The sequence below is a fragment of the Rhineura floridana genome, chromosome 21, assembly GCF_030035675.1.
Source record: "Rhineura floridana isolate rRhiFlo1 chromosome 21, rRhiFlo1.hap2, whole genome shotgun sequence".
Classification (NCBI taxonomy): Eukaryota; Metazoa; Chordata; class Lepidosauria; order Squamata; family Rhineuridae; genus Rhineura; species Rhineura floridana.
Window position 1 is genome coordinate 20,290,033 of NC_084500.1, and position 21,140 is coordinate 20,311,172.

General features: G+C 47.0%; 1 protein-coding gene across 2 annotated transcripts in view; it reads right to left on the reverse strand.

Moving 5' to 3' along the window:
• RPA1 (replication protein A1) overlaps positions 1-21,140 on the reverse strand; it is a 42,265-nt gene that overhangs the window by 20,663 nt on the left and 462 nt on the right. For both annotated transcript variants that reach the window (XM_061605439.1, XM_061605440.1), the window contains exons 2-8: positions 19,094-19,141; positions 18,750-18,828; positions 17,067-17,175; positions 16,175-16,263; positions 13,916-14,023; positions 4,492-4,621; positions 1,591-1,693 (exon numbers count right to left, since the gene is read on the reverse strand). In XM_061605439.1, coding sequence (XP_061461423.1) covers positions 1,591-1,693; positions 4,492-4,621; positions 13,916-14,023; positions 16,175-16,263; positions 17,067-17,175; positions 18,750-18,828; positions 19,094-19,141 — 666 coding nt within the window. The remainder of the gene's footprint in view (positions 1-1,590; positions 1,694-4,491; positions 4,622-13,915; positions 14,024-16,174; positions 16,264-17,066; positions 17,176-18,749; positions 18,829-19,093; positions 19,142-21,140) is intronic.

Here is a 21,140-nt window from a genome sequence, read left to right on the forward strand (position 1 = left end):
CCGCTGCCGCGCAGTGTTGTGACAGGCCCTTCCCAAAGTGATAATTAAAAGCAGAGCTAGAGCACCAGCACCTTAGACGTTTATGCAAGAGGAGGATTGAAATTGTAATAAAAACCGCCAGTCAAAAACCTGACAGCACGGATAGAGGAGAAGCAAAATGAACAGCTGATGAGGAGGTGCCAAGAGTTCAGAGCTACACCTTTCTGCCCTGGAAAATTTTCACACACAACTAAGCAACTAGCCTCTGTGCAGCGAGCGGCTGTAATTTGATCAAGAGCTTTGAATTATGAAACCTAAGTACACATTTTCCTTGAGTTACATATTTATTTTCTAATTAAAAAGATGCTGTTTGAAGATACTAATCATTTACATTCCATACCTCCCCTGCTTCCGCAATCCACACTCCAGCAGCAGCAGCACCAGCTGTCCACTGAATACGGCCACGGAAAACAGAAGGCTATTGTCTCTCTCGCTCTCTAAAGTTCCTCCTGACAGACATAAGGTTTTTCATGGACCATACTGTCCAAAGGAGCCTATGTTTATTTTATTTGTTTTTTTCTTACATTTATATCCCACCTTTCCTTCAATGAGCTCAAGGTAGAGTACATGGTCCTCCCCTCTACATTTTATCCTCATAACAACCCTGTGAGGTAGGTTAGGTTGACTGGCCCAAGGTCATCCAGTGAGCCTTCATGGCTGAGCAGGGATTTGAACCCTGGTCTCCCAGGTTATAGCCCAACATCCTAACCATTACATGAGGTGTCCCTCATTGGATCCACTCCAAATTCAGGGAGAAATACCCGATACAATTAATTAAAATGGAACTATAAAAAGACCAGAGGGAAAGGGGTGGGAAAATGAAAATGTACCTCACAGGGAATCTGCATATTATTTCTTGGTTTTCCTTCTCACTGATCACAAGGGGGGATGGGGGGGCAGTACTACATCACCCAGCTCCTGTGTGGTCTGCATGAGAATTTGGCCCCTGCTGCAACTGAACATATCATGCCAATTATTTCTGCTCAGGCACCTGATTAGGTACAAAGCACAGATGAAGTACTATGTAGCATGGCAGATGTAAAGCCAAGGAGAGGTAGCAGAGCAGGCTTGGGAGACCAGACAGGCAAGGACAAAGAGCCAGACTACAAGCAGCAACCCCTGCAGGGGAGAGGATGAGAGCCAGTGCAGTATGAGCGTTAGACTAGGCAACACCAGGGTTCAAATCCCTGCTTAGCCAAAAAGCTCACTAGGTCACCTTGAGCCAGTCACTATCTCTCAGCCTAACCTACCGCACAGGGATGCTGTGAGGATAAAACAGGGGAGAATGAAGTATGCCACCTTGAACTCCTTGGAAATGGGGGGGGGGGATGAAGTTGATTTGAATGTAAGCGTATTGAAGGAAGGCTGGGCTCCCCAGCCTGTCAGAAGCAGCAGCAGAGAGAAGGCAGGTTATACCTCTCTTAGTTAAGAGCTGCTTGCCAAACACTCAGTTTGTTCTCCTCTAGACCAGCCTTTGCCATCCTGGTGCTCTCCAGGTGTTTTGGACTACAATTCCCAGCAGCCCCCAGCCAGGCATATCACGACACTTACACTTTCGTCAACCATCTCTATGGAGAACAGTTTCCCTTCCCCACGTGAGTTGCTCCATGTGCGGATCTGGCCCTTCTGAGTCACCCGAGCGCAAATAGTCCACCTGGAAACACAATAGGAAGAATTGGATTCTTGTCAAACAACTTGAGCCAGGTCTCTCCACTTTCTCTTCTTGAGCCTTTCGTTGTACAACCTTGCAAGCCATTTAGCAGTAAGAGAGAAGTACACAGGAAATGCTGCGGCCCCTTTGAGGGGGGCATCTCAGGCACCAAAGGAACGCTGGACATGTGCCCCCCAAGGCCTGTCCGTCCGTCCTCTGGGCTATCCCTGTGCCACAACCCTTTCGCACAGGCTGGTCTGTGTGTTTTGTTTTCATTTGATGGTATGTGTGAAGGAATTGGACTTTGCTGTCCTAGACTGTTCATATGGATTATGGGATGCTGGGTATAACATGGGAATGCAAGTTTGCGCTTGTCTGTTTGGGAAGTGATAGGGTTCACCTGCCCAAATCACCTGGTCTGGCTGATGACATGTCCTGGCCTAGGAGCACAACTGCCAAGGCAGTGCGCCTGCCATTACCGCGGTCTGCAAAGTCACGTCCCAGTCTGGACCATTCAGGACTTCCTGTGACCGACTGGGGTTAGGGTATATAACTGACAGGAAGAGCCTTTAGCAAGGACTCCGTGATTCTGAAGTTTTTTAGTTCAAGGCCGGATTCCTGCCCTGGGATCCTGCTGGAAGGAAGGGTGGGATATAAATCAAATAATCAAATAATAAAAATAAATAAATTCCTGAGATAACAGGCCATTAGACCAAGGTGGACCTCCACATGATATGGAAAAGCTTGGCAAGCCTGGGAAATGGGCAAAAACCAAGGGGAAAGGCTGCTACTCGAGAGTAAGATCCTCCTTACAGCCTGGTGAGTCTAGGGACTGTTAAGAGGAGGGAAAGGGGACTGTGTTTAGCCAGCTTTAACTTATTTGTACTCAAAAGGCGATATGCTCTGTGTTCCTGTAATTTTTTCTGCATCACACAGGGTGGCATTTTGGGGGGTTGCAATTCTTTCTCCATAACTTTTGCTTGGCCCAAACACCACAATTTTTTCTGTTTTAGTAAATTCTTCATTTGTTTACAAACCTGGTGTGGTCCCTCTTTATTTTCACCACCCAGGCCTGAAGCTATCACACCAAGCTACTGCAAGAGCCCCCAGAGAGACCTCGGGGAAATTTGGAGGCTGCTTGATTAAACTTTGCAATTCCCTATCTGGTGGCGGCGAGAACCTCAAACGGGGAGTGAAATGGAAATGGGCTGCCTTCAAGTCGATCCCGACTTATGACTACCCTATGAATAGGGTTTTCATGGTAAGTGGTGTTCAGAGGGGGTTTACCATTGCCTCCCTGAGGCTGCTCCTCCCCAGCTGGCTAGGGCCGGCTCAGCTTGCCACCGCTGCACAAGCCAGCCCCTTCCTTGTCCGCAACTGCCAGCTGGGGGGCAACTGGGCTCCTTGGGACTCTGCAGCTTGCCCACGGCTGCACAGGTGGCAGGGCACTCCCTGTGGGGGTGATCTTTAGCTGGCCCTTGACACCCAGGAGACACGAGCGGGGATTTGAACTCACAGACTCTGGACTCCCACTGTGCTATGCCAGGCTCTCCTCCCCACTGTGCTATGCCAGGGTACAAAAGAGAGGGACACTCTCTTGTGGCCAGATCTCGCCTCCCCAGGCGGCCCAGTACCAAGAGTGGGCTGGGTGTGGCTGTCACTGCAGAAAATATTTATTTCTGTATTTTTAACAGTGTTGTAAGTCGCTTGGAGACCTTTGAGTAACAAACAGCTAACAAATTAAATAATAATATTGCTTGGCTGCAATGTATTCTTTAAATGGTGATACTGCCTCTTGCTTGCCTGAGTTTTGGGCTTCCACTGGGGCATCTAGTTGGCCACTGTGAGAGCACGGGTCCCCTGTGGCCTGATCTGGCAGGCTCTTCTGATGCTCTTGTTCTTAGGTTACGGATGGAGAGCGGTGTGTGTAGAAACTACTGATCTGTGTGGCTGTAATACAGCTTCCTGTAGAAATCTGCTGCTCCGCCCACCTTTGCCTCCAGCCACGCCCACCACTGGAGTGTGGGAGCTTGCCCATGAGGGGGGTGGCCCTCAAGCAGAAAAAGATCCCCCAACACTGCCTTTGAGTGCCTATGGCTGATCCCAAGGGCTGCCTCCTATACCTTGTACCTTCTCCTCACACTGCAGAGCACCTACAAGGCAGAGACAAGAGGAGTCTCTTGGCATGGACTTCAACAGGCAACAGCCTACTTCATCAGATGCACAAACGGAATTGGTGGCATGCAGATTATACATTCATACGGCTTGTAGTGCAAAAGCTCCATTGTTCTGCGGCTGTAGGAGCAAGTAAGCCTCGTAATCTTCACCCTCCCCCACAATTTACACCCATGACTGCAGCTAGCGACTTCTGAATGAAACACAGCACATCAGAGCCCAGAACGCAAAGGAACAAGGACAGTAAACAGGCACAAATGGAAGCCTGCCATGCCCAAACCACCTGCTAGGAACAGACAGAAAGGACACACTGTTTTGCTGGGAAGAAAAACAGCTCAAAGTCACACACACAGAGTGCAGCTTGTGTTGAGATTTTACAGACCTTATGCCATAGTAGCAAAACTTCTCAAAGAAGAATACCTGCAGGCTTTAATATCAACTTCTCAAAAATTAATCCATTGCTCAACCTTGAGTGGTTAATCTCACAGCACCTGGTGTAAGCAATTAAGACCAGCACCACACACTAGCACCACAAGCAGAGACCCCAAGGTTAGGTTAACACAATTCTGGAAGCACAGGGGTTTCAAGGCCGCGATGGTGACAGGCTCTCAACCTGGCCAACTTACTTGGACTGGTATGGGTTCAGACTGGCAATGGGCACCACTTTGGTCTGGGACCCCCCAGGGGTGCTCAGGAAGCTGGAGGCTCCTGCTTTCCCAAGCATTTTTGAAGGGCTGTTGTGTTTCACCGCAGATCCTAAAGGCAAGAAATATCCAACATTCAGCAAAGCAGTGCTCAGCAGCAACAGAAGGGAGACTGGGACTTTTGTTTGGTCTGGGGCCGCTCTGGCACTCCCCACTCCCCACTCCCCAAATCTCACAAGGCATCAGAGAACAGGCAAGACCAAGTACACAGCTATGACCACAACTGCAAACTTTCCCAGCTTTTTGCTTTGGCATTTTAGCCTTTATGGTCAACTGCATCCTGTTATGCCCAAACGGAAAGTTGGACTTACCGCGAAGTGTCCTCCTGGTCAGCGGAGAGTGGAGCAGACAAGAAAGGTATTAACTCCTCCTCCTGGAGGCAGAGTCAGCACTATAAAAAAAAGTTTAGCTGCTGGCTGGCCGGAAGGGGAGGAGTCTTCTCCCTTTCTCCAGTTTCTGACGCAGCTGTAAAAAGCAGAATACTGGGCAGCTGGCCACCCGACTTACATGAACCTGAACCTTGAACAGTGGATAGAATAAGAACAAGCGATAACAAATCAGCAGACAGTGCCAGGGAAGGATGTAGGGGGCCACTACTACTCTATCCAGAGGGTGAGCGATCATGGTGGCCAGAGGGTTTCCAGAGTGGAGCCCTCCCACCCCACAGCCTAGGTTTTGCTGCAGGGTGGGGCTGTCTGCTCCACGCTCCGCTGACCAGAAGGACACTTCGCGGTACCTCCAACTTTCCGTTCTGGGTCAGCAGAGCAGTGGAGCAGACAGCAATGGGATGCACCTGAGCAGGGACTCCACCACCCCATGCCCTCGGGTGGGAGCAAACCTAGGCCACCACCCTCTAAAGAACCCTTGTGCTGAAGGTGGCTTCAGCAGAAGTGAACTTATCCACCTTGTGGTGTTTGATGAAGGTGGATGGGTGAGCCCAGGTGGCGGCTTCGCAGATTTCCTCCAGCAAGACATCCTTGTGGTGGCAGCTCCTCTCACTGAGTGCGCAGTGATCCCTGGAGGGGGAGCTTTCCCTTTTGCCTGATAGGCCTTAACCACGCAATTCCTCACCCAGCAGCTGCTGGTGGCCCTGGACACCTTTAATCTCTGCACTCCCTGTTTAAAGGACACAAACAGGGCCTCAGACCTCCTGAATGGTTCTGTATGGTCCAGGTAAATCCAAAGTGTCTGCCTAACATCGAGTTTGTGCCACCTTCTCCCTGAGATGGACTGGGTTGGGGCAGAAGTTGGGTAGAGAGATGTCCTGTACCCTATGAAAAGAGGAATTGTCCTTGGGGAGAAAACTGGGGTCAGGATGAAGAACCACCTAATCTGGGTGGGAAATGCACAGCTCCTCTCAGATGGAGAGGGCCCCCAGTTCCCCCACCCTCATACCTGAGGTGATTGAGGGTGAGCTCCTTGATTGGTACAGAACGTGCTGGTTTGAATGGATGTTGTGAGAGAGCTCTGACGACTAATGAAAGATCCCATCAAGGAAACCTGTGTTGCACTGGAGGTGACAGCAGGGTTGCCTCTTGGAGAAAGCGTTTGACCCGAGGGTGAGAGGAAATGGAATGCCCCCCCCACCATTGGAAACACACAGCCTAGGGCCACTGCCTGTCTTTTGACCTTGTTGGGGGCAGCCCCTGGTCCAGACTGTCTTGCAGGAAGTTGAAAATGGTGTGGAAGTGGCCTTCTGCGACAGGTAACTGTTTGCATCTACACCACCTGTTGAACGCCTTCGAGGTCATAAATTCTCTGGGTAGATTGTTTGCAAGATGCCAGAATGGTGGAAACAACCCTCCCAGACAGCCCCTCTTCACTTAGCCACTGCTGCTCAGCCTCCAGGTATGAAGCTGGAGCCACTCTGGGTCTGGGTAAAGGATAGGTCCTTGTGAGAGAAGATCCAGTCTGGAGGGAAGCGCCACGGCAGGCTGGAGCTGAGGTCCACTAGGTCAGAGAACCACTGTCACCTGGGCCGGGAGAACCCGGATTCTGCGGAGCAGTCTGGACGGTAGAGGTGGGAAGGCGTAGAGAAGTCCCCAAGGCCAGGGGGCTGACAAGACATCTATGTCTTGGGCATGTGGATCCCAGCCTTGTGCCATAAACTGGTCCAGTTGGGCATTCACTGATGAGGCGAACAGGTCATGCTTGGAGGCCCCCACTTCCGAGTGATCTCTAGGAGCATGTCCCGGTGAAGGGCCCAGTCTTCCTAGTGGACTTGTTCCCGGCTCAGCCAATTGGCTTGTGTCTTCAGGATCCCCTGCACACGTATGGCTGCAATGGAAGCCAGGTGTCTTTCTGCCCACTGGAGCAGCAGGTTGGTCTCCTGAAGAGGGCCTGATTTCGTGCCCCCTTGTTTGCAGACATGCAATTTGGCTGTGACGTTGTCGGTGCATACTAGCACATGAGTCTGATAAATAAGAGGTAGGAACTCCTGGGGTACTAGTTGGATCACTCTGAGCTCCAACCAGTTGAATGACTGGCACTGCTCCTGCACTGACCACTTCCCCTGTGCGATGTTGGAGCAACAGATTGCTCCCCAGCCATATAAGCTCGCATCCATGGTGACTATCAAAACTGTTGGGACTCTGAGGGAAAGGCCTTTCTCCAGATGAGGAAATGTCCCCACCACTGGAGGGACTCCTGCACATGCCTCAGGAGGGTGGTGTGCCAGTTCTGGCGTGAGGTGATGTAGTCCTGATACGGAAGTAGCAGCCACTGCAGGGCTCTTCGGTGGAAGCACGCCTACTGCACTGAGTCTATGGCTGCTATCATGGAACCCTTCAGCTGAGCCAGTTCCATCAGAGGAGCCTGGCTGCCTTGCAGGCACATGTGCAGCTGGAGCAGAAGCTTGTCCATGCATTCAGTGGACAGGAAGCGCTTGCTTTGAGCTGTGTCAATGACCACTCCCAGATGTTGAAGGCGCTGGGTGGGTATCAGATGGCTCTTGTCCCTGTTGATGATGAAGCCATGGTTCTCCAGACACTGGATGGTCATCTTGAGATCAGGGCTGTGGAGTCGGTACGTCAAACCTTCGACTTCAACTCCTCTATTTTTCTACTGTCTGACTCCACCCAAAATTGCTTCCGACTCCACAGCCCTGGAAAACGCTATAAATGTCTTTTTAAGTTGGAAGCTCTCATAGGTGCATTTTTATCGCTGCCTGAATATGTGTTGATTTTGGCATCACAGCATTTGTCTTCATCTGGGTCCTGTGTCATACACTGACACACAAAATGTTTTCCATCTTGAGTTATGGTGAAATGCGCAAATACAGCTGACTTCATGGGAAGCTTCTTTGACACTGTGAATTTGTATTATAAAAAATTTGTCAATCAAAATTTATTTTGAAGCCGGAGTCAGAACACTTCTACCGACTCCACCCAAAATTGCTTCCGACTCCACAGCCCTGCTTGAGTACCCGTTGCACCACTGTCACTGAGGAGGCCCTCAGGGTATACGTGGACACCCTGAGTGTGAAGATGTGCCACTATTACTAACATGATTTTGGTGAACACCTGCAGGGCTGAGGCGAGGCCGAAGGGCATGGTCCTATATTGGTACTGGTGGTGGCCGCACACAAAGCGGAGGAAGAGTCTGTGAGATTTATAGATTCCAAGAAGTCCCCCGGTTGAATGGCTTACGCAATAGACCTGCATGTCTCCATCTTGAACTTCTTTGTCCGCAGGAAGCGGTTCAGGAACTTTAAATCTAAGATGACGTGGTAATCACCATTGTATTTGGGGACTGTAAAGAACACAGAGAAGATTCCTGAGGACCGTTGATGCTCTCGCATGGGTTCTATGGTGTCTATCTCAAGGAGGTGAGAAATGGCATCCAGGGTTCTCTGCAGCTTCTCTGGCTGATGCAATGGAGGAGCTGTCCTACATCTGTCCCAAGGGATGGTGGCAAACTCTAGGGAATAGCTGGTCTGGATGGTGCTCAGTATCCACTTGTCTGAGGTGGAAGCCGCCCTGTCATGTCCGAAAAACCGAAGCCTACCCCCCACCTGGGCCGTCCTGGCGTCATGCTTGGCTTGACACTGGGCTTGGGGGCTTGGCAATGTTTGTTGCCCCCCCCCGAGAATGTGGAATGGGCGCGCTGGCGGAGGAATTCCAGGAAGAGTTCCAGGACCCATGGAGTCCTGTAAGTAGCTGGATAGCCCTTGGGGCAAAAGGAATGTGAAGTCTGATGGGACTTTTCATCGTTCCTGGGAGCAGAAGGAAGAGCCTTCTTTTTATCCTTGGTGTCCACCAGGCGGCGCTCTAGAGACGTGCCCAAAAGTTGACCACCTGAGCTGCAAGGCTGGCTTTGGAGTGATGGTCCACTTCCCACTGTTTCAGCCAGATATTGCATCTTACTACCACTCCATATCCAAGTGCTCATGCTGGTACTGTAGGCTGTCCAAGGAGGAATCTGCTAGGAATTCAGCTGTTTTTGCCAATTTGTGCAGCCTCTCCCTGACGTGCCTGGCATCAGGAGGCACTTCTGTTAGCCGCACTTCAGCCCACTTTACCACAGCCCGTGCCAGGAAAGAGTTGGCTGCCGAAGCTCTCACGGCCAATGTGGATGCTTCGTGTGCACGTTTTAAGAAAGCCTCACTGTGCCTGTCACCTTGGTCTGAAAGAGAATCCGTTCCTTCTTTGGGGATAGCTGTCTTGGCCCTGAGGGCAGATGCAGGCTTGTCCCACACGGTGTGGGACTGCAATACCTTGTGGAACGCCTCTCCCGCTATGAACCTACCCGCTCACTTCGTTCAGTATCTAAGGCCCTCCTCCGGGTACCAACTCACCAGGATGCCCGGAGGACTGTTACTAGAACTAGGGCCTTTTCTGTGGTGGCCGCCGAATTATGGAACAGCTTACTGGAGGAAATATGCCTGGCGCCTACGGTTCTTTCTTTTAGGCGCCAGGTTAAGACCTGGCTGTACTCCCAGGCATTTTAATGTTCAATGTTTTATGTTTAATGTTTTAGTTTAATGTGTTCCTTTCTGTTACTGATTTTATTCTATATTGTATTTTAATCTCGTTTTGTACACCGCCCAGAGAGCTATTAGCTATGGGCGGTCTAGAAATGAAAATAAACAAATAAACAAATAAACAAACAAACAAACAAATAAATGGCCGGGACTTGAAAGGTTGCCATGGTCGTGGCAGGAAATGCATACAGTAGGGCCCTGCTTTTCAATTAGAGTAAGGCCCTACTCATATGGCACTTGTTCCGCTTTTACGGCTTTTTCGGGCGCCATTTTACTGATGGAGTTTCGCTTTTCGGCGGGGTTCTGGAACATAACCAGTCGTATGAGTGGGGCTCTACTGCACAGCTTTTTGGACAGGTCATGAGGAGCTTTGGATTTGGCTGAATGATCCCATTCTTCCTTAACAATGTCCTTGAAGAACTTGGGAAAGGGAACGACCACCTTCTGATCCCCTGCTCTGGGGAAGAAGTCTGAAGCTCCCTGTTCCCCATCCTCTAGTTCCTCTCCTGAGGAGTTTCCTTAGGAGGGTCTAGCTGAAGGCAGGCCATAGCCTCAGAAATCAAAATAGGATAGGAGAATACAGTTTCTTATGCACTGGGGATGACATGGGGGAATCCTCCCCTGAAAGTCCCCCCTCTTCCTTCTCTGAGTCTGATGCAGCAGATGACGGGAGGGCAGCCTCCCTCTAGGAGTTTGGGCTAAGACAAAGGCAGTCAGGCAGGAACCCAGAACTCAAGTGTCTTTTGCATTTATCTTTGTGAGGTTTAGGCTTCTGTAAGGAGCCCATCTGGGCTGGCATCCAAGCAGCAGGAAAATGAGGAGACGTAATCATGGCAGAGTGCTCTGGAGTGCTTGCAGCCTTTTTCCTGTGTGTAAGGGCCCAACGATTGGCTAAGAAAGCCCCTGCCTCCTTCCTCATGGCCTTATTAAGCCAGGCCAGCATGCCCGAAGAGGTAGAGGGCTCATCTAGATGAGATTTGGTGCGCTTTTTCCTGTAGGGGCCATGTGCGCATCTTCCCCTCCCCCTAGCTGAGTAGAAGGGAGATAAAACAAAAACTATTTCAGGCAGGGGAGTCTAGCACGCTTCCCACCCGAGGCGAGGGTGACTAGGGGATCGCTTAACTGAGAAGTAAATCCCCCCCCGCTGCCCCAGGGCGTTCCATATCAACAAAAAGCCTTGGATAGCAAGGGACCAATCCCTGCTCCTCCAAGGCTCTTAAGAAGCAACACTGCTGAAAGCTTCCCTCTCCTTAGGACCGCGGAACAGCATTCCAATAAATGGCAGCAGGGGGAGGCGTGAGACAGATCCTGGCCTCCGCTGCGCCCTGGTGCTTTCCACGCCTCTTCAGAAAAACAACCCCTCTTCCTCCCTCAAATCTGCCTATTCACTTAGGGTGGGAAGTGAAAGAAGAGAGAGGCAGAAGACTGTGCGCTGCAACTGCAGTTGATGAAGATAAACTCTCTGATGAAGAGCAGAGAAAATACCTAAACTGTTCCTGAATCTCTTATGGGGACCCAGGAAGAATAGGTTGACTCTGTTGCTCACTGAAGGCAGAGTCCAAAACTGGAGAATGGGAGAAGGTTCCTCCCCCTTCCGGCCGGCCACCAGCTAAACTTTTTTTATTATTTTATTTATTTATTTATTTATTTTATTACATTTTTAGACCGCCCTATAGCAATAAGCTCCCAGGGCGGTGTACAGCATAATAAAACAGGTTAAAATACAAGTGGATGTAAATACAATACACAATAAAACATAATTAAAAATTTTCAATTTTAAATTCAAATTTTAAAATTTTTAAAATGCCTGGGCGAAGAGGTAGGTCTTTACCTGGCGCCAAAAAGATAACAAAGAAGGCGCCAGGCGTATCTCATCAGGGAGGGCGTTCCATAGTTCGGGGGCCACCACTGAGAAGGCCCTAGCTCTAGTTATCGTTCTCCGTGCCTCCCTATGCGTTGGGACACGGAGAAGGGCCTTTTATAGTGCTGACTCTGCCTCCAGCAGGAGTAGGAGTTAACCCATTCGTGTCTGCTCCACTCCTCCACTGATCGAGAAGGGACCAATCACATCAACACTCAGCTGGCATCCTGTGACAGTTCACCACTGCTCTGTTCTGGTATCTTGTGCCCTTCTATATCAATGCTTTAAATAAATGTGTGCAAACACTGCCCCCCAGCAGCTAAATGAAGTATTGCAGGGGACCGGGGGGGGGGTGGCAACAGGAAGGGGAGAAACTTCATTATATAGTTTGCTAACATTCTCTAATGGTTAAGATGAAATGAATTGCCCACAGATAGGCGAGAAGGACAAAGAGTAATGATGTCTGCAGGAGAGTGTTCATCCTTTTCGTCATATACGAGAAAGAAAACTTCCAGCTAATAAACCAGGATTGTTATTAGAGGAGCTTTTTCAATATTAATATTAAAATCAACATAGAGCCTTACAGTACCTTAAAATCAAACCTATTTATTAAGGCATAAGCTTTGCTTCTGATGAAGTGGATCGCACCCAACAAAAGCTTATATTGTAATAAATGTGCTCGTTTTTTAAAGGTGCTTCAAGACTGGCAGAAACAAAAATGAAAAACCTCACATGCCTCTGGAAGTCTCATAATGTTAGTAATATATACACAAACTACTCAAATATGTAAACTCCTGTTATAAGAAATATATTTCTTTTTTTTTATGCTGAATAATTTACAATGAATAGCAGTTTGTTTCACTGTTGTGAAATAATGCCTTAATAAAAAGTAAAAAATAAAAAATAAAGAGGAAGAATTAAGCTGCCTATCATCTGCCAGCACAACGCTGCGTTTCCTCATTTAGATAACAATTACAGCGTGTGCCTGCAATAATTTTCTGCAAGCTACAAAAATGACTAGCTCTATCATTATTAATGAAGCTCTGCTATAACCTGACAGGGGCTAAAAATTATTTTTCAGTTTCAATTTCAACATCAGCTTCCCTTTTCAATTTGCTTTTCAACTTTATGTCACCATTTTACCAGTAGCACCGCTCACCCCCTTGGAAACAAAAGGCACTTTAATTATAAACATTTATTGCCAATATGCCAACAAGCCAGGATCCAAACTAAAAGCGTTCAGTCAAGCAAGGCATCCACAGAAGCTTTTGGCAAATCCATCAAGCGCCCCCCTCGCACAAACACAAACTCCACTGCCATCATTTCACATATTCTTTGGCGTTGCATTCTGCTATCTTGGCCTTCGCTTTAAAGCAGGGATGGGGAACCTGTGGCCCCTCAGATGCTGCTAGACTACAATGATCCCTGACCACTGGCCTTTCTGGCTGCTGATGGGCATTGGAGCCCAACAATATCTGATGAGCCACAGACGTTCCCCATCCATGATTTAGAGTCCTGGGGCACAAAACTCCAGAAGTTCTTATGTGCCTTACACAGCTTCCATTCGTTTCAAGGGGGCTTTGAAGGGAGAACTTCTTGCAGAACTGTGGCCTCAAATTCCTGACTTAGTATTCTGTCAGTTGGCACTGCTGGATTACAGCCGTCAGCCAGATCAGCCTTGCAAAGAGGCCAACAGACAGCCCTACAGTAGTGACAGAGGACAGCGTTAGAAATTGGGGAAAGGTCCTTGCTCAGCAAGTACAGCCCCTGTCTTGCATGCAGAAGGTTCAACTCCTCATGGCATCTCCAGATAGGGCTGGGCTAAGACTCCCTGCCCTGAAACCCTAGAAAACCACTGCCAATCAGTGTAGACAATACTAAGCTAGACGGACCAATGGTCTGACTGCGTATTAGGCACCTTCCTATGTCTCAATGAAATGGGCGCCTACCGAGCAAAGCCTCTTTGCTCCTTAACTCAAAAGAATTACGGTTGTATCCAATCAACTTCTGCTTGGAGTAGACCTATTGAAATTAATGGACCTATGTTAGTCATGTCCATTGATTCCAGTGGGTTTTACTTCAAGAATGACTTACAACAGATGCCGTCCGTAGCAGGCAAGGCCAAGGATCCTCAGTTCCCACGAGGCCAGACTGAACTGGGCCCAGGGACAGCCACAGTGCCCTCCGGATGTTCTTAGCCTCCAACTCCCAGGAGGCACCACAGCCAACAGTGAGGGGTGATGGGAGGTGGAGTCCAACAATACCGGCAGGGCAATGTGTAAGCTACCCCAATCCAAAGACTGGGAACAGCCTTCCGGGTGGGGAAAAAAGAGCTTTCCTTCAAATTGTGATGAGTGACATTGTCACCATGTGGCTTTTAACACCATGCTGACCCCACATGACATGCAGAGAAGGGAAATGAAGCCACGTGGGTGCAATAGCTCTCCATTCTCCCGCTACTCACCAAACTTCCCTCCCTGCTTCACACATCCCAGGTTCATTACCTCCTGCTGCTGCTGGACTCCAGTTCAGCTGTGCTGGCTTGCTGGGTGCTTGGTTAGCTGCTGGACCACCAGAGATCTGCTGCTGCTGCTGCCCCCCCTGAAAAGCTCCTGGGAAGCCAAGGAAAGCAGGCCATTTCAGTGGCACAAGTTGGCGATTAGAACCTAACCTGGCACCTCCTCATGGAGACTAGTCAACCAGTCATATCAAGATGGGTGGCGCCCCGGCTGAGGAGTGCTCTCCCCAGCGAGGTCCACCTGGTGCATTTGCTTTCCTTTCTTACCAAGCCTTTAATAGACTGAGTTGATTATGTATATTGCTAGCGTGTTGCCAAAGTTCCCTATGGCTGTTATGGCGGAGGGGGCTGGGTTTTTTGGGGTATGATTTATGAAATCTTAATGTTTTATATTAAATTTCTATTTTCCCCTATGGTGTATGTATGTTTATATTTTTAAATGTAAGCCGCTTGGAAACATTTTAGGTAACAAGTGATTAAAAGTTTATTATTATTATTATTTACACAGCAAGTGCCCTCCAGATGTTGTTGGGACCCCAACTTCCACCAGTCCCAGTACCATGGAGGGCACCACATTGGCTACCCTTGATATACTGACTAATATATATTATTTGTAAACAGCTTAAGTTTCATTTACAATTAAGCAGTATGCAAATGTTGTTAAATAAAATAACTATACAGGATACGAGAAACTGCCAAACTGATTTGTAATTTAAGAACTTGAACCTGAAATTGCTAATTTCCTCTTCCCTCCCAATCCATTTTCCTTTTGTATCATGTCTTTTTAGAGATTGTAAGGCTAAGGGCAGGGACAATCTTGCCACCCTGGGTTGCTGCTGGGAGGAAGGGCGGGATATAAACCAAATAATAAATAAATAAAATCTTTTTTATTTGTAATCCTTTTGTGGCTGAACAGAAGCTTTAAAATAATTACATAATAATAAACTCAGCTATTGTTTAGTGAAGACTTATGACAACACATTTTTATCTATGCCACATTTTTTTAAAAAACACAAATAGCTTTAGGAGCTTCTGAGATCCAAACTGCAGGGTTATTTACTGCCGCGCTTAGCAAACGGGCAGTGAAAATTGTTTTTATGCACCCAGAATAATTTCCTTCTGGATCTGAATTTCTGCTTTAGATCAATGCTGCACACATTTGTGAAGTTTAAATTATCTGTGCTGATTTGACTCAATTTATGAACCTGCTTTCTGAAAAACGACTATCCAGATGTTGTCAGGGCCAGGTGGCTGACACTTCCTTCCATCTGGATCCCACAATGTTCCAATAAAATCAAGGAGAACCAGGTGGGTGAGGCAAATGAGATGGTTTCTGCTCTTGCCTTTGGCTTGGCATTTGACCAAAACAAACAAACAAGATCTGGTCAAGTGGATGATAAAATATAGCCTCAATTAATTTTTAAAGCAGTGACAGGCTTATTGTTCTGCTAATTACAGAGACAACTGTTATTGCAGAACAAAGAAATCAACTTGTTTAGAACATGGAACCAATTATTATAACTTGCAATGCTCATGGAACAGTCCTTTTTGGCATTTATATCAGTTATAGTAAAAGAAGAAGTTAAAACCAAACTAAAGCAAAGTAACAGGAACTATGAAAAAATATGTTTGTGAAGATAGTTGGGCTAAGGCAGTAAGCTAATTCTAGTATTGCCAGCAACAGCTTATTCAGTCAAATAATAGGTAGCCAAGTGCCCAGTACACCAACGCTGCCAACGCCATGGTCATGACAACAATGGCATGGGAAGAACTTGCAAAACTCATCTAACTTGCTTGGTTCCTCTTTGTGGGGGAGAAGTGAATTTGACAGTTCACCACTGCCTCACAAATAAGTCCCAGCACTCTTAAAATTGAGTGCTCCCTAAAACACCCATCACCTTATCTTAGAGCAATGAATTTAATCCTTTGTCTGGGATGTGCCCTGCCTACCAGGCACCGAAGACTCCATTCCGATGTCACCTGACTCCATTCCAAAGTGGAGTCCATTCCCATTCCAATAGTGGTGACAGCTCAGCAAAGTTGAAGGAGTGTATGAATGCAACCCCAGAGTAATGGGGGTGCCAGAAGAGTAGCAATCTAGACACAAAAGCATTTAAAGCCAAAACACAAACTCCCTGTTTCTCACTAAAATGGGAAAACACGTTACTGAAAAGATGACATGGCAGTTAAAGACTGCAGAACAAGCTGCCACTGCAGGCCCCACCGCTTGTGGAAAGCTTCTTACCATCGGTGTACTGCACTGGATTGCCGATCTTTGTGCCAACGGCATCAGCAGTTTTGAGAACTTCTAAATCCATCACGATAACCACTCTCCTACAAAGACAAAAAGTCAAGTCCTTACTCTCTTGGTGCCTGCTTTCCTTGTTAAAGAGACCAGGAGTTTGAAAGGGAAAGAGGAGGCACTAAATTGGGGTTCAGCTCTCCGCTGATTACTCTGTGGGCATGGGAAGCTGCCTTATACCGAGTCAGACCATTGGTCCATCTAGGTCAGTACTGTCTACACTGACTGGCAGTGGCTCTCCAGGGTTTCAGGCAGGGGACATTCCCAGCTCTACCTGGAGATGCCCAGGATTGAACCTGGAACCTTTTGCATGCAAAGCAGGTGCCCTACCATTGAGCTACAGCACTTCTGTGGGTGACGGGCAGGAGGAAAGTGCCAATGAGCGACTCCCTCAGGCAGAAGGTTAAACCAGTACAGCACTTTGCTGGTCACTGCATGCGCTAGCTGGGGCTGATGAAAGTTGTAGTCTAAACCATCTGGAGGTCGCCAGACTGGGAGACATCTGCCCTAGAACACAGAAGCAAACCAGCCTTTTCCCACCAAGTGGAAGAGCACTGGTCATGTTTTGTCCTTTCAGACACTCCATGTGCCACAAGTGACTAAAACAGGTAAGTGTGGGCAGATGAGCCAGTTGGGAAGTCTGTAGACAAGTAACTTTTGCAAACTTCCTTCCCAAGTTTTTGGCAGCCCCAGAAGATTGAGATCAAACACCACAGGGCCATAGTTCAAGGGATAAAACACCACTCCCGGTCCTTAATGCTACACTGGGGGAATCAAATTATAATACAGAATCATACAGTTCCTCATCACCTTTTATCAGATACTGCGCAATTACCTTCCATCCTTCAGGATATTAACGATGAATCTGTTAATCTGACAGATGGCATTCGCATTCAGGCCCTGGTCGTTAACGAGGGAGTTCAGCTGCGTTGCCAGCATAAAAGCTACAGGAGAAAAAAGAAAGGGGGAGGAAAAACTACTCAGATCAGCTTTTGTAGGGTCAGAGAGGCAGCATGTAATTGTGGCCTTGTTCTGAAAACACTCAGATTACTGCTCAGAGATCCAAAAACTGCTCCATCAAATCGACATACATAATCAACATTCAACAAGCACTATGGTATTGGGTCTCCTTTGCTGGAGGTATTTGAGTAGAGGCTGGACAGCCACTTGCCAAAAATGGAGCTGCATCCTACACTGTAAAACCTGCGCTGAGCAAAAGTACGAACCGCAAAAGTGGATTCTGCGAGTCTCTATGGTTGCCAAAAGACTTATACTTCGAGCCTGGAAGAATACCCACAGTCTATCACGCAGTGGTCTGAGGACCTCACTACCCTGGCGGCTACTTTTGAAAATATTTCATGTAGATACCTATTTGGACACCTGGAGGGCTTACATGTATCACTTAGGATGAAAGTACTGATGGTTATTGTATCCATGTGAACTGATGCTAGTTTTATTACTAATCATATACTATTTTTTTCTTTATATTAATTTTATTTAATAATCTTTTATCTCATTTTTATTTACTATTTTTATCTCTTTTTTGGTCCAATCTGCAAATAAAAAAATAAGTTAAAAAAAGCATAAGGACTGGACTATCATGATTCTATGGATATGGTTAAAACACAAATCAACATTTCCATTTCCAAAAAGACCTTTTGACACAGAATAGCCAGGGCAATGTTATTCCATATTAACCTAAGAGAATGAAGCCAAATTTAGCCACTTGACACAAGAGCAACTGAACTCAGAGAGGCTCAAGAACACCTCGAGAACCCAAGTAGACGATGGCCTTAAAGGAGGAAGGCCTCCACCACATTCTATCAAAACAAGCTCCTCTTTTTCAAAAGCACACAGACCCCCAAAAAAGAATCCTGGGAACTGAAGTTTGTTAAGGGTGCTGGCAATTGTAGCTCTGTGAGGAGTAAACTACAGGATTCGGGAGGACGCACTTTAAATGTATGGTCCGTATACAGGCCAAGTCTTCCATTCTTCAGATGCCAAGCAGGGAGGTGGAAGGCAAGTCAGTCAAAAGGCAGCAACTTCGCTGGGATAGGGTTAGCTCTCAAGCATTTCTTTAAAACGTAGTTACACTGCACCTCCCCGTGTAAACACACACACACACACACACACACACACTCTCTCTCTCTCTCTCTCTCTCTCGATCTCTCTCTCTCTCTCGATCTCTCTCTCTCTCTCGATCTCTCTCTCGATCTCTCTCTCGATCTCTCTCTCGACCTGCTCAGATGAACACATGGTTTATTTAGCCCAACACTGTCTCTTCTGGCTGGCAGTGGCTCCAATGTCTCAGGCAGTGACAGATTTCCTACTCCAGCTAACTCAATATCCATTTTAAACAGGAGCTGCTAAGGCCTGAGAGTCTGGGATCTTTTGCATGCAAAGCACATGGCTCTACACTGATCCCACAATGCTGACACAGTACATTCAGCTACCAGTGCTGATATCCAGAGGCGCCTTGCAACAGCATTCCCACAAACAACTGTGCATTGATGCTTACAGGAAAGCGTGTGTACGCCATCACTCATCAGCATTCGGTAACGTGGTGGGCCATTTCCAGTGGAGATAGCACGGATGGTCTGGATAGAAAACCACAAGAGAGAGCGTTATGTCCAGTGAAGAGAGTTGACTTAAAACGCAGCAAGAGAAGCTACAATGCAAAGTTCAGGTGCGAGGGTCTAATTAAAGTCTGCAGAGGCTGCTCTGCTCACACACAATATCCCCAACACTTTCCCACTCAAGTTAAGGTTATAAAGCTTTCTTCATAAAGCTGGCTCTTGGCCAACAGTATATTTATGTAGCAGCTTGAAACCCATTACCAAGCCATAAGCAGGGAATACTCACAATGAGTTGCAAGATGGGGTTCACGACATCCTGTCCCTGCATCATGGCCTACAAAGGGAAAAAGAGAACGTTGACTGCTTCAGGCGGGATTAGGCGATTGGCCAGATCACCTCAGCAAAACATTTTCTTAGACTAAGGTTTGTTTGTTTTCTGGAGCAAGAATAAACCCATACTGATGACAGTTTTATTGTTTATATAGCACTTATGTGCAGTAATCTTGAGCATCCCAATAGCCATTATTTAATGGTATGTTAGTAGTCTTCTTTTTTCAGAGATTGAAGGAATAAGACCAGCCAACAATGTCATGTTGTTTGAATTCAATCTCTTTCCGTGCAAATTCTGGGAAAAAACTTCACTAGGTGTCTACAATTCATATCATTAGTCTAGTCTAGGAAAAGATGCCTCTATTCCATAGACGTCATTGGACTTCCTCCACACTTTCACATGTTAATTAAACTTGAAATGTCTCGAACCCACCTGAACACTACGCTCAACATCAAAGGTCCTCCTTCCAAGGGAAGCTCAGAGGATGGCAACAAGGGAGAGGGCCTCCTCACTGGTGGCCCCCAAATTATGGAGTGATTTTTGTGACGAGGTGCGCCTGGCGCCAACACTGCTATCTTTTTGGCGCCAGGTCAAGACTTTCCTCTTCTCCCAGGCATTTTTTAACAGCATTTGAATAGGACGTTTTTAACTTGCCTATCAGTTCTTATAGGTTTTAATTTGGTATGGTTTTAAATTTGTATACTTGTTTTTAATGTTTTTAATTGTTGTAAACCGCCCAGAGAGCTTTGGCTACGAGGCGGTATATAAATGCAGTCAATTTTCACATAGGGAGACCATTCCAGCTTGCCCAGCCTGCCAGAAGCACAAACCCATAAGGCAGGGGACAGGGAACCTCTGGGCCTCAAACACTCTGGTTGAGCTCCAGCGCCCATCAACCTCAGGCAATGGTCAAACAGCCTCAGGCAACGGTCAGAGATTATGGGAGTTGGAGTCCAAACACATCTGGAAGGCAGCAGGTTCTTCATCCTTGCGATAAGAGGAAGGAGCAGGCTTGATTTGGGGGGAGGAGAGGGAGAATGACACAAAGTGCCATCCTTCCATGTTAGGACAGTGTTCTCTAAACTTGCAGTGGCTAAGGCATGCTCAGGCCACATTCACATGTCACTGAACACCCCAATCCAAGGCTAACCACGCATGAGCTAATTGCACCCACTTTTCTTCCCCACCCCACCACCAGCATGAAGGAGCTTCAATCCCCAACAACTCCAAACAGGGACGGGAAAGATCTGTGTCTGAATCTGTCTGGAGAGCAGCCACCATTCAGCGTAGACAATACTGAGCTAAACACACCACAGCCACGTTGTATCTAACTAAGTCTAACTCAAGAGTAGACCCACTAAATTAATGGATGTAGGACATGTTTATTCATGCAGATGGGCAGACCCTCAGTAGGACTGACGTTGGCTGCAACCCCCTCGCACAAACATATATGCATAAAAGTTACATAGATGTACACACGTACATACAGGGGGTTCCATGCAATGTTAGTCACGCTTAGAGTAGAGCCACTGAAATTAAGAGACGAAATGAACTTGAAGTCTATTAATTTCATCGTGTCTACTCCCTCCTTGGATGCAACCCATAGTTTGTATATACGCAGAATAAATATTGTGTGTTAAGTGTGCATGTATCTATTCTTGGGTAGCCAGTCATTTTAATGAATGTTCTGTACTACTTTTAATGGTATCTTATTTATTATTTGATTTATATCCCGCCCTTCCAGCAGGAGCCCAGGACAGCAAATTAAATGTATTTTATGAGAATATATGTTTTAATAAATAAACAAAATTTGTGTATTACTGAATATAAAATTTGTAAATAATGTGCCAATGCATGCCTATAACTTGTAAATAGCAACGTATTTGATTTGTAATAATGTGCAAGTACACGAAGACATAAAATATGTTTTTATTTAAGACAAATATTTTATTGTTTTATCCCTTGTTGTTTGCTGCCCTGGGCTAAATTTAATTATTAACAA